The sequence below is a fragment of the Thermobia domestica genome, chromosome 6, assembly GCF_964235325.1.
Source record: "Thermobia domestica chromosome 6, izTheDome1.hap1.1, whole genome shotgun sequence".
NCBI classification, from domain to species: Eukaryota; Metazoa; Arthropoda; class Insecta; order Zygentoma; family Lepismatidae; genus Thermobia; species Thermobia domestica.
Genome location: NC_137459.1, coordinates 162025826 through 162040204, shown reverse-complemented (window position 1 = coordinate 162040204; position 14379 = coordinate 162025826). Strand labels below are relative to the sequence as shown.

The window sequence follows — 14379 nt, the reverse complement described above, 5'->3', positions numbered from 1 at the left end:
TAGGGGGGTCACCAGAGCCCCGAACATGAGAGAGTACCGTTTTGTTAAAATCCCTGGCGGGTGTCTAGAGTTAATTGTGTTATGCCGTAGACACTAATCGTTATTAGCTACCCATGTTGCAGATAGAAATTTATCTTGAAAACTGTTTAGTTAAAATGTCATTTGCTCCTTGTAGGCTAGTCACTGCTCTTTTCTATGAGTTGTATTGTATTTGTCAAAGTATTTCTTCTAACATATGATGTGAGAACTGTTCATTATTATGGAAATGATAATGATAAAATACCCAAGTTTTGAATTTGTGAATTTGGATCTTAGAATAGTGTATAGTGTGTTTAACCTCCGTTATTCTTGGAAATTAAGAAATGTTCAAATACTTCACTTGAATTTGTTTGTTTCGTTATACGCACATTGATGTGCAGAATTTCGTTCAGTAATTGCTGTTATAATATAACTGCTTGTAATTTACTCCATGCACAAATCCTGCGGAGGATGGGTTGTTTGTTAGAAAATTAAATTAGCTTCTTCAATCTGATATTTTAGTTGTTTTAAACATGTCCAACCAGCATCGAAAAAAAAAAAAAAAAACGTTTAAAACAATTTGTTTAAAACTTTTAAAACAAACTGAATAAAACAACAGCCCTCGTTTTAAACATATCAACCTTGATTATAGTTACCAACAATTGAATTTTAAACCATTTTTAGTTAGGTATTCCAACAATAGCTATCTTAAAAATATCGAACATCTTGAACTCTCGAACTTAATACCTGTTTCGCGAGAACAAAATCCTTTTATCATATATAAATCTCAAGTTTCATGATCAGCACACTGAACCAGAACAACTACTTTAGTTGAAGCTTTCCCACACAGATGAGTTCTGAGTTCAAATGGGTAGTGTATGACTGAAGAAAACCTTGAACCTCACCTAAATTTCGCAGTTACATCTCTAACGTGGTGTAGATGCGTGAGACAAGACTAGCATTGTTTTATCAGAAAGTGATTATACTTTATACTCACGAACTTAATTATCGCAATACAGATGGTGATCAGAAAAATTGAAACACCTGTAGTTTGCAACACGTCAGATGTATGGGTTGGCAGTGGCGTCGTGGCGCCCGCAGCGCCGGACCGCTGGTGGTGGTGTGTTAGGTCGGTCTCCCTACTACGTCAGACGCAGTGGAACAGCAGTGTCCAGTGGCTGCAACAGACGGAGGTAGTGTAAAATGGGAGACCTCTCAGAATTTCAAAGAGGGCAAATTGTTGGTGTGCGGTTATGTGGAGTGAGTGTGACGGCAGTGGCTACTGCGTTAGGTGTGTCGCGTGGGACAGTCTGTGATGACGGCCTACACAACACGGGAAAACCACATCGGGGAAGCGGAACAGTGGGCGTAAGAAAATCATGAGTGACAGGTCACGCCGCGTATTAAAGCTAATTGTCTCACAGAACCGTCGTGCCACTGCGGAGCAAGAGCAGAGGAATTCAAAACATTTACGCAAAGACCTACTAGCAGAAGCATTTCTTTAACAATGTGAAATTTGGTATTATTTTAGAAAATAAATGTTTGTGACAATAAGATAATACCCATATGTGGATTTCTTTCAGGAGCGTTGACTCAATCTCTTTTGCCTAACGGGAATGTCACATGGGTAAATTTGCAATTTTAGTTAGAAAATACAATAACACTCGCTTCTATGATTATTCTTGTGATATTATTACGGTCATTCCTCCTTATTGGGAAACAAAAAATTGTGCAGAGCATAGTCATCCAGATGTTGGAGAGGGTGTTCACAGTGGCTCTAGTAAATCGCATTAATTCATGTCTTGCTCGTTCACGAGGGCATGCTGAATAAGAGTAAGTTCATTTTATCTGTCTTACACTTAGATTAATAAAATCTAAGCTATTTAGTTAATGACAACTGATCCAAAAGAAGCGTTTTTAGAAAGGAATATGTTTTCTTGGGTTTATGGTATAGCCTGACTCAACCTGATCCTTATTCCTCGCGAGACATTTGTTTTTACTACAACCATGTGTCCATAGTATACAATTTACTGACGTATGTGCAGTATACGAGTAGGCTACTGCGTGGAAGATGGGATCTCAGTTATTGTGGAAGAAGTAGGGAAAAGATTAGCTTTTTCTATGAATAAAGAAAACATTTTAATTTTTAAAATATTACTTCCCATTAAGATCTTTTCGTTCGTGGTACCTGCGGCATTTTCCATTGTTTTGTGTTGCTGGTGACATTTTATGCTATAAGAGGAGTCCAATTTGGTTTTTAGAAACGCAAGATTCTGTGATTATATTCCAGTGATTAAAAAGCTATACTCTCAATCTGTTACACAGACGATATTCATTTACACTAGATTCGAAATTTTTAAAAATCTAAACGTTCTTCTACAATGACAAACTGCAAACTGTAAAGGATATTTACCTCCTTCCCGTACGTCCCTGCTAAGGATATTTACCGTAAAATATGTGATTTTTGGAAGGGTGGCTGTAGCCCAACACCAGTCACTGCCACATGCAAGGAGCATTGGAATATTAATTTCGTATTATTTGTGATCAATCTGACACATTGGATTATCCAAAATAAAATGAAATTTTTATGAAGATCCAATAACTTATGCTTCACCCCGTGCCCTCCTAAGGCGGTACATTACCAAAATAATATTCCAGATTTGATAAATTAATAACTTTTTGCTAACCCGACGCCGAGTTTCACATTGAGAAAAAATCATTCCCGTATGTCAATAGTAAGGATGTTTATGATGTTTTTAATTTTTGAAAGGAGGCTATAGCCCCATATAGACCATGCAAGGAGCATTGGAATATTAATTCTGTGACATTTGTCGCTCATTCAAGGGAAAAAAATTGAATTTTTATAAAGATCAATCATCTGATGGATGCACCGTAAGCCTGTGCGTTACCAAAATAACATTCCAGATTTGAAAAATACTCTTGCTACAATGACGTCAAATTTCACATTAACAAAAAATACCTTCTCGTATGTCCCTACTAAGAATATTTACGGTATTTTTTTTATTTTTGAAAGGGGGCTATAGCCCCACAAGTCACTGGCCATGAAAGGAGCATTTGAATATTAATTCTGTGACATTTGTGAAAAATCTGACGCCCACTGGCATTTGCGGAACAAAATTGAATTTTTATAAAGATCCATCTAATACCTCGCCCCCTATCACTCTTACATGTAAGAAGCATTGAAGCATTAATTCTGACATTCGTGATTAATCTGACGCTTACTGGCACTCCGAAAATTTGGGGATTTTGATAACATCACCCACCACCTTTTTACGCCCCTTGCCCCCCAAAAGTGGGGCCTTCCCAAAATGTTTGAGACTGCTTTACCAGTTTTGTGAATGAGTGTTTTTGCATTTTGTAACAAATACAACTCATTTGCCCCAAAATCTTTACGAATAATTATTGGAGAAAACTGCTTCCAAAATTTAACATTGAATCTCCTATAAGGAAAATTAAGTTGTGTGTTTACACCCCCAAAACGGGGGCTAAACTGCAATTTTCTCCTCTTTAGAAATTCGAAAAACTGATTTCTCAATAGGAGTGCCAAATTTTATATTAATAGTGTGAAAATTTCCAGTGCTCTACGAAATTACACGAATTATGGAAGTCATTCATATATATATACACTATTAATATAAAATTTGGCACTATTAATAAAATTTTAATATATATTATTTTCCGAAGGAAATATATTGTTAAGGATCGTAATGGCTTTAAATGGACAATTGATAAAATAGCGTAAACATTGTATTTTATTTCCTCAAATAAAAATTTAGTACAGTATCTCAAGATTTATTTCTTTCACTACTTAGTCACTAACAAATTAGTAAAATACTTGCTTTAGTTAAATGATCATTTATTGAAATGAAGTCTTAAGATCCTATAGAAATCATACTTACAAATCAAGCGGGTAGAAGAATAGAACCAAATATTTTCCTTTGTATTTAGATAGACTTATCTCCTCGAACTGGCCATCGACCACTGCGGTACCCTTGAAGTCTGGGGCTGGTTTCTGCAGTTCTGGGAGAGGCATGTTTCTATGTCCTTGAAAAAGAAAAATTAACTTTAGAATCTAATTTCAAAACCACTTAAAAATTAACTATTCGAATATAAACTTGCTTCACATATGAGAAAATACACATTACATTAGGGAACAATAAAGACGAAACTACAGTTTCAGTGAATCAATCTTAACTTTACATCAAATGTACCTAATTCACTCCAATGTGACTACTATGAAGTTACTTCGCCCTAGCCAGTTATTGAAAATACAATTTAAAAAAATACGACCTAGTTACTTAGATATAAATTGCCCTAAGGTCTCAACCAGTCTGGTACAATAATAATTTACGGTATCATTTAACTGGGTACAGAATTTCGCAAACGTGCACGATTTTATTTAATGCGCTTCAGCAGTCTCAAAAACTTCTATGGAATAGGCCTATACCTGCTACATGACCACGAACATTCACACACTCTTAATAGTCATCCCGATGTTTGAAAATATCTGAAACAATTCAAAAGCAGCGACAAGTCATTACTTCAAAAAAATTTTTTTTAAACCTGCTTCAAGGTTCACGATCCTTTCTGTTGGAACTAAGCGTGCACGCACCTACCTTTTACACTAAACCTTTCGTAACATTAACAATTACCATACAGACAAATCGGGCTATGACAGTTTTGTCATACAGTAATTCGTTTGATAGTGTTCACTGCCGAACTTCAAACTTATTCAAGTACCCTCCTCCCGTTAAAGAAAACTATCGTAATGACCACTTCACATTCAAATAATTCTAACATACTGCATGCGTATAGATCATAACAGTGAAGTTTGCTACAAGTAAGAAATCCAGTGTCGTATGTTCTCCCCTGACAACTTCTTGCTTTAAACCAAACAATGAAGTGTACGTAAACCTCATGCTAGAAACATTACTGATTTTAGTTATGATCACATTGATCCATATCATTAACAGAAGCTTCTTGAAAATTTGTTGGGTGAACTTACACTTCTGCCAACGGAGCTAAATGCTGTCAAAAATTTCCCCCTTATTCAAAACAAATTCGTTCTTATGGCTCAAAATACTTTAAATTCCAAAAATTCACTTTCGTCAATTTGGTGATAAATATAATACAAGGACTAAGTTTTTGGTTCGGACTCTTCTGAACATGCCCACACGCTGTCACTTTCATAATCTAATGAATGCAAGAAAATACAAAATGCAGTAATTAGCCCATGAATGAATCCAGTAATTTCGTTACTCCCGCTATCAACCTTCGTACCCAAAACTCACCTCTTCGGTTAAACAGGAACATGTCCACTAGGTAAAGCATACGCAAATTTATTTAATCTTCATTTCATGTCAATACACTCCCTTATCTACTTCGGCCCATTTGCTGTTTCAAGTCCCTTCTTTCGGAATTTTACATGAAAATTACAATCCTATCTCACTACAACATTTAAGCAAATCGTTACCATTGCAAGTTCTATACGCAACTTGTATGAAAACTATCTGAAATTACGCCGGAAGTGCTATCGGAAAACATGTTTGATCCATCCATTATTAAAGCTATAACTGATCTTCAATTAAATTTGTGGCTACGTAATTATATGGCACGCACAATTCTACTCGTTCAATTTAGTTCTTTCACAGTTCTTGCATTCAAGCAGTTCCGGTTCTAGTAACAGTTACGTTCCTTTATTAATTCATTTGCTCCTAATCTGTAGATGCTGCAGACTAATTGGTTCTTTGGTGTTCTTTTGGCAACATGGAAGATACCCAAATACGTTAGTGGTTAGTTTAAAGTTGCTTCGCGGTTAAATGTTAAATTAATGGTAAGTAATGGTAAATTTTTATTTAAGACAACTATTCTTTCATCCGCACTTTTTAATTAGCAAAAATAGCAGCTTTGCTCTCGGAGTAAGATTATTTGTCGTACTAGTTAATTAGGTAAATTACAATATAAGCTCATGTAGACAACAGAAGATTTTGAAATTCACTTTCAATGTTATAGTTAGGTTTGGGTAGAGTTTCTTTCCACTTTATTTATTTATTTATTTATTTATTATAGTGTTCCGAAAGTGAAATTACATTTTACAATATTCCACTCACTGCTCCCATTACCATGATTCTCCACGCACTCAAATTAGGCCTACATGTAGTCTAAACAATGAACAGGAATACCTAATCGTTCGTGCCACAGAAATAATTGCTTCAAAGCTTCTGTTACTTCGTACCGAAGATTCTTCAATTACTAATTTGCTTACTAGAACTACTTCCCAGAGAGTTGCAATCAAACTCAGATTAAAAAGAACCGGCGCTCTTGAGGCGGGAATAGATTGCTCAGGGTTAAAAACTTAGACTCATTTCTTATAAGTAAATTCCCTGTTACTACCTTAGCGTTTCCTAAGGGAGAAACTGCATTCATCGGTGTAGAATCACTTCAGGAGGGCCTTATAACTTCACATAAGGGTCAGGACACATCCCATAAAAACTAGTGAGGAAATGGCTAGGCGCCCAATAAAAAGCTCGAAGCCCGTGAACTAGCAGGGTAGCGCGTCCGTAGGCGCATCAGCGACGATGGGTCTATTAAACTAGGTCAATTGCAGGGTTGGCAAAAAAACACTTATAGAAAACCATCTTTTTTTGTTTAAATAATTTGCCCTATGTATTTATATTACATATGGACAGAAATAAGTGTTTCGCTTTGGTGTTATGCAACAAGGTTATGCAGGAAGGGATCACATAAGCCTAAAGCTAAATTCAAACTGCTTCTCGGCTTATGCCAAAAGAGAAATTGTCCATTTGGACATGAAACCGGGACTAATTGGTTACAAATGCAATGAGTACCGACTCATGAAGGACTCTTGATAAAAATACGTTGTACTAACCTTTACACAGGCCTACTTGTTAATATAATTGTCACGAGTAATTTCAGAAGGACAAAAAGATACAATTACACAAGTAAAAACACAATTATATATAAATTGGGAAACTTCCGCCTTAGCGATGGGAAAATCCTGTTATTACGTTAAATGTATTTGCATGTAAAATTTTAAGATCAACGTATCAATCAGTTCGCTAAAACTGGGGTATTAAATTACAAATTTAGTATGTAGATATCATTCAATAAAATTAAAACAAAGTCCAAACCAAGCTAATGTTGGAAGCTACGTAGGCAGTTGATAAATTTTGGCAACTCCTATCAATATACTGTATTTAAGCAACCTTGACTTCTTTATAAAACAGGCAATCAGGCAAGCAGAAATGTATTTTGTTTTGAATGTTAGGCTTAACATCCTTAAGAAATACCAAGGTTATCAAGAAGACTACTCGCTTAAAGGGACACGTAAACCGCTACTTGGTTTACACTTGAAAGGACTGAACCGAGAATTGAACACGGGACCCTTTAATTGAAAGGTGAAAAGCAGACAAAACTTAGAAGGTTCTCCCACATTCATCACACTTTCTGCTCCACAAAACTTAATTCCTCCTTACCAATATACGTTATGAAAGATAAAATAGAAATGTCACATTCATCACTTGAAACTGCTAACTTCGGATATAGGGAACTAATTGCCTCATTACACCCTAATATCTGATGTGAGCATGAGTCTACTTAAAATCTAGCCAAGATTAAGCTTTTAACATTTACAAATGAGACATTCAACTTCTTTACTTTGTACGAATTCCAAGAAAAATCTCAGATTCATTTCTCTTTCGTAAATTTCACGCATTCATGCTTCTGGACCTCCTTTCCGGCTCTTAACCACATGGCTTCTTTATTAAACTACCATTTTTCGTAGGTTCTGCACACAAAGTGCCTTTAAGCATTCAGTAAATATTACGTTGAATCCGGGGAAGAATATCTGTTTTCCAATCTGATGGAATTGTTTACTTTGAAGAGCAAGTTAATGTAACTTTTCTAAATTCATATGGGCAAGTAAGAACATACTACCATTATTTAAAACAATTACATTCACATCATATCCGTTCGTTAAACACTACGGCAGTCTTCAGATATTTTATTAGAAGAATCAGTTGAAAGCTACAGTCCAAGTTGTAACAACTGATAGGATACTTACCGTAAGAGTTGAACGAGTTACATTACAAACACTTCCGCTAACACTAGAGTACTAGGATCGAAGGTGTCCATAAAGAACATTCTGGAAGGGTCAACTGCCGCAGATGGCGGCCTCGAAATACAAAATTTACGGAGAAATTAACAATCAGACGAAATGTCAGCATAAGTAACAAAGTAAGGCATTTATTCCGAAGGTGGGCGTCCGCTTTCGCCATGTATTTTCGCTGTTCTCTCCTTTGCACACTTTCTGCAATTTGTTACTAGGTTCATTAATCCGTGCTCTTCAAGCTTTTAAAAGATTTTGTTCTTTATCAACGTATTGCTTCACAAATGTTAAAACTTACTTCATTGCCCTTTTACACTCATCCAAAATTATTGTCGCATGTCTATAAATATGTTGCTCTAGGAATATAATTTGATAACGAATTCGCCCGGTATTTCTTATAATGTCAGTATGTGTATAATCGGCAAAGACATATCTGTGGTAAATTTCATGTCAAAAGAGCAGTAAATAAAATTTTCTTGTCCATTTAGCAACATTTTGTTTTACTAGTTATAATTTTCGTATTTATAGTTCTTTTCCTATGAATTTTTTTATAAATATACACTTCCCGGTTATACACAGTATCAGCATTAAAAGTACCCTGCAAGATCACTATCAAATTATATTCTTACAAGAAGACCGTTATAGATATGCGACAATCATTTTGGATATGGGTGTACATTCGCACTGTTGATAAATGCTCGTTTCTTTCCCACAATGCAACTGTTTTGTTACCTTGCGCCAAGTAGTTTCCTCCGCTCGCCGTATAATTCCGTGTTTATAACCGCTTATATATAACAGATTTTTTGAGACTCGTATTATCAACCACACAAACCATCAAATTATCCATATCTTTCCTGTAAATTTTAAAATTTTTGCTGGAAACGGACGCCCAACTTTGGAACTTAACCCCAAAGTAACGTTCAGTGTAGGGTGATTAATTAGAGAGAAAAACTAAGTTAAATTATGGTCTATATAAGTTGATGTATTGATGCGGTTCTGTAAAAAGACAAAGCATAATATGGTAGAGCTTCAAACCCACTCTTATTAACCTAGGACGTGTATGCCGCACTAATGGAAATAAATTTAGTAGAGCAAAAACTACTAAGAGGGGAGTTGCATCTGAACCAAATGACAAATTAGGCAAAATTTTAGATATTTCATTTTACGCGGCATGAAGTTTTGTACGTTGTAAGTTACGACATCAGTATCATATATTAAGATGGGAAATACGAAATGGAAAGCGTGCTCTAACACGTAGTACTTTGTAAGACATTATGTGAAGGCAGTGCACAAAGTGACTACACAAGTGTCGCATAAATGTGCCATACACAAGGCACTTTTTTATGCCACAATTTTTCCACTATCCACGTTTACGCGTATACCCACGGTCACTGACGCGCCTGCTTCCTTAACGCATCTCCTTGCTACTGTTTGAGCCCCCCCTTTGCTCCGCGCCTGTTCTGACAGTTCGATAGCATTCGTGCTTTCTAGTGGCCACCTAGCACGAATTGGTTTGGGATTAATTCATGTTTTATATACTGCAGTTATACTTCCACACGTTGTAGATATCCCAGTCCTCAATCTGCGTCCATTAATGGAATATCCGAAATTTATAAACACCGGAAGCTTTTGTATAAGAGTAATTTGAGGAGTTTACATTTGTCACAGCATCAATTATTAATTTTACCTATATTCAGCAGTTAAATATATATATACATATATTAATTCTGCACACGCGATATACTCAACTAACCTTTCAAGTATCTGTAGCAATAAGCATGCGCGCATTTCTATACCACCCTATGCGAGAAAAAACTGAACAGCTTCATTGACTACTAGACTTCTGCAAAGTTTTCCTTATACAGTGATCATGTCACAATCAACATTTGCATACCAGTTTTACACAGGTTTTATTACGAATAATAAAGCCATCGCATAAATTCACAATTATGTAAATTAACTTCCTGGGAATGAATGTTCACTATTTACTTCCAGCGTAAGGCAAGCGCGAACTCAAGCCGGCTCCAGCACGTGGTAGTTTTCCTTCTCGATGCAGTCATTCGAACTATTACGCAACCGAAGTACATTATACTATACATCTTGTCATTAATTAAATATCGGTCACTCATACATCATGGTATATTTGAAAATAAACTGACCTACCCATCTTACCTACGTTATACGGTAAGTAGTGTGTACTTCAAATTATAATACTAAAGTATTATTTCTAGACTTTAGAAAAACAAAATTAAAGACATTTTTTATCTAGTTAATTGATTAAAAATGCAGTACAAAAAGTTTTTAAACACAGTTTACACTGTCAAGGGGGAAAAATCTTTACGAACATTAATCGCCATATTATCAAAATTTCAGACATTGGCTGAAGTAACACGAGGTGAGAATCGCTGACATGTCATTAGATTAGAACATAATTATAATATAATTACAATATTAACATGTTACTAAACGCTATGGTTTTAGAAAACTAAATAAGTGATGGCACATTACTTATAACAATTCCTTGAATATCCTACAGCTTTACACCAAATGATCCCCTCTCAAAACCCAGGCGGTTCTTTCCACAGGAAAGCAGCAAATGTTACCAGTTCCGAACAGAGGATTAACCCACTAAACTTGAAATTTTAAACTACGATTACTGAATGAAAAATAGTATAAGCAAATGTATATAAGAAGCCAAATAGATGTCTCACCTTGCTTGAAAACAATAAATTATAGGAACAGTTTACTTAAACTAGATTGCCACCAGTAACCTATCTCGCTCTGCCTGCAGAACGTTATGAAGATATCGCTAAACCTCAACTGAGAAGAGCGAACAGCGGAGCGAAGAGTAGGCGATGACGGAAACTTGACTTACCCAGCTTTTCGCTCACTCACACCCTCTATTTGATGGAACGGAAACTTCATAATAACTTGCACGGTTGCCATATCTAACAAGCTCACGACAAAGCAAATTAATAAATTGATTCGTACATTATTTAACACATTGTTACTTTCTTGGAAATTTTTATAATGTAATGACATTATTATTTTTCCTTTAAAAATGTTTCACTCTCCCTTTCAGCAGAAAAAAAATACAAGATATTTGCTATAGACAAGTTACATAATAATACAATGGAGAACGGGAAGCTTTGCGGCAATAAATGACAGAAAGTAGTTTTCTTTCAACATGAAATTTATCAAACGTAGTTTAGAAGTGAAATGAAATCTATACGGTAAATGAGACGAATGTTGCGTGTAAGTCAAATTTTAACGCCAAAAAAAAAAAAAAAAAAAAATGAGCGTTAAATCATTATATATCCATATCTAAAATGACAGCGTATTATGTACCACTTATTGCCAATGGTGACCCACGGGCAGAATCCGGTCCGCAATTATTCCTTTTTACTTTCGAGCAACCAAAAGAGACAACGAATTATGGTGATCATGAAAAAATCGAATTCGAAATTTCACCGATTTTAGACGTACCATACATACCGAAAAGGTGATTTTCAAAGTCTGTTCGTCCTGATGTAGTAAAGTAGTAGCTACATATCGCTGAACGAATAAAAATCAAATTGTCAACAAGGTTTTTACTTGATTCTCCAAGTTTTTTTATCAGTATTATTATTTTCCAGAGGAACTTCGAATGTCTATCCTACTCTAAAAATAAAGAGTAGTTTACTGAAGGGTGAAAATTAAAATTTTTGACTTCCTCGAAAACAGCTATAACGATTTTTATATTTCACAAATCAATTTTCCAATAATAGCTTCACAATGTGGTATAACTAGTTTCTGTGGGGAAAATCGAGGACGGGTAGTGTAGTTTGTTCTTAGGGGTGAGTTTTCTTTCGAGGCCGCGGTGGCTCAGTGGTAGAGCGTTCACCTCTGGTGCTTGGGGTCCCGGGTTCGATCCCAGCCCCCGCCAAGTGAGCTTTGTGGTGGACAAACACCGTGTGCGTGGTTTTTCTCGGGGTTGTCCCGTTTCCTCCCACTTTCTCCATTCCACCGTTTCACTCATTACTCATCATCACCGTCTCCTTTAGCCTAACCGGCATAACCGTGGGAGGTAAAACGATTTTCTGAAAAACGACTCGTAATTTTGTCCACATTTCATTAATAACCTGCCAATATGGCCCAACTCAATTGTCTTGAAAAATGTACGAAGAGTAGTTTCTTCTTGGGATGATTTTTTTTCGGACGATTTTCTCAAAAGCAATTAGAAGATTTTATTAGTTTCGTAAGTATTTGTTTCATTAACTAACTATAATGTTGCGTAAATTACTCCTTACAAATACATTTACAAGAGATAGTTCACTCTTGAGGTGAGTTGCTTTTCAGACTACTTTTTCAAAAATATTTCAACTTTTTTTTTCATATTTCACAAATAAATATTTTATTAATCTATCTATATTACAAAATTGAAAGTGATTATGTTTGTGACTCAAGCTCTTGAACCACCGAACCGATCTCGATCAAATTTTCAACCTAGATGAAGTTCAAACATGTCATATCACTTTGACGATGTAACAAAGAAGGGGTAAGACATTTACAAATAATCGAAAATGACCTATATTAATGTCAAATCTATTGTTTTTCAGATCACAGAGATGAACAGTGACACATCTGATGCCATTTAAATCCAAATTGAGGTCCGCAAAAGTTCTGGGAGGGATTATATACAGGGTGAGTCAAAAGTCCTTTGACACCTCCCTAAGTTTGAAAATCGACGGGGAGAAGTAAAAGGTGATGATGGGAACAGAGGTTTGATGATGGGCCGTAACTTTTTTGGAGTGTATGTCATTCATGGCCGCCATCTTGAAATCCGCCATTTTGGATTCAAGTATTTTTTTTAATGGGAAGGGGGTGTATGACACATCAAATAACACTAGCTTGAGCTCAGGAATTTAGCGGTGTATTTTTTCCCCTATCTTCTACAGTTTAGAAGTTTTTAATGTTCAAATGTGGGAAATTACCTTCTTGCTGACACACTTCTCTCTTTGTTCCAGGTGATCTAAAATGGGTCTGACACGTGAACAGAAGATCGAAATCATCCTTATATCAGGGAAACGCAGCTACCGAACAATAGCAACTGACTACAACAGGCGGCACTCAGACAGAGAACCGGTATCGCACACTACGGAGGCTCACGTGATCACCAAATTCTGGGAGACGGGCTCTGTTCAAGATAGGGCACGTAGTGGGCGACCAAAGACTGACACCAATGAGGAAACTGCAACGGCGGTTGTTGCGCCGTTTGTGAAAAGTCCTACACGAAGTACCCGTCGTGTGTCCCTAGCATGTGCAATAAGCCAATCCTCCGTTGTCCGGATATTGCACGCCAATCAGTGGCATCCTTACAAGCTGCACATGCAACATAAACTGAACGAGCATGACCCTGATCGCCGGTTGGAGTTCTGTGTGTGGGCTACTGAACAACACGAACTGGATTCTGCGTTCCAAGGGCATACTGTTCAGCGACGAGGCGTATTTCACTTTGAACGGGGAGGTTAATCGACATAATTGTCAATACTGGTGTGACGCAAACCCGAACTGGGTTGACCCGAGTCGAGAACATAGTCCAGCGAAGGTGATGATGTGGTGTGGCATATGGGACACCCGCATCATTGGGCCATTTTTCATTTACAACACCTTAACTGCACCACAGTATCTGATGCTGCTGCAGGACCTTGTGTTCCATGCCACACTGAACGCTGACGGCATTTTCCCATCTTATTTTCAGCACGATGGAGCTCCTCCACACTATGGACTTGGTGTCTGTGAATAGTTGAATGGACAACTGCCAGGGAAGAGGATTGGTCGCCGTGGTCCCATGGAGTGGCCGCCCAGATCCCCTGGCTTAATGCCCCGTGATTTTTATCTATGTGGACATCTTAAACAGATAGTGTATGCTCAGACAATCCGTGATTTGAGACACCTGGAGGAACGCATCCAACAAGCCTGTGACCAAATTTCAGGAGACATTCTCCTCCGTGTGCAGTCAGAGTGGTTGCGGCGACTACAGTTGTGTATTGCACGGGATGGACAACACGTATAGCATGTGTTCTGGCATTCAGTATCAAGGTAATTTCCCACATTTGAACATTAATAACTTCTAAACTGTACAAGATAGAAAAAAAAAACAAATAACACCACTAAATTCCTCAGCTCAAGCTAGTGTCATTTGATGTGTCATACACCCCCTTCGCATTTAA

General features: G+C 36.8%; 1 protein-coding gene across 3 annotated transcripts in view; it reads right to left on the bottom strand.

Annotated features, from left to right (window-relative positions):
- The window catches only part of LOC145688300 (peroxiredoxin 2-like), a 106685-nt gene that overhangs the window by 22326 nt on the left and 69980 nt on the right, over positions 1–14379 (bottom strand). The window contains exons 1-2 of one of the 3 annotated variants that reach the window (XM_081762309.1): positions 10879–11036; positions 3939–4083 (exon numbers count right to left, since the gene is read on the bottom strand). In XM_081762309.1, the coding sequence (XP_081618435.1) occupies positions 3939–4072 (134 nt within the window). In that variant the 5' untranslated portion in view covers positions 4073–4083; positions 10879–11036. Of the gene's footprint in view, positions 1–3938; positions 4084–10675; positions 10800–10878; positions 11037–14379 lie in introns of those variants that run through there. The other 2 variants (XM_081762310.1, XM_081762308.1) reach the window with 2 other exon arrangements.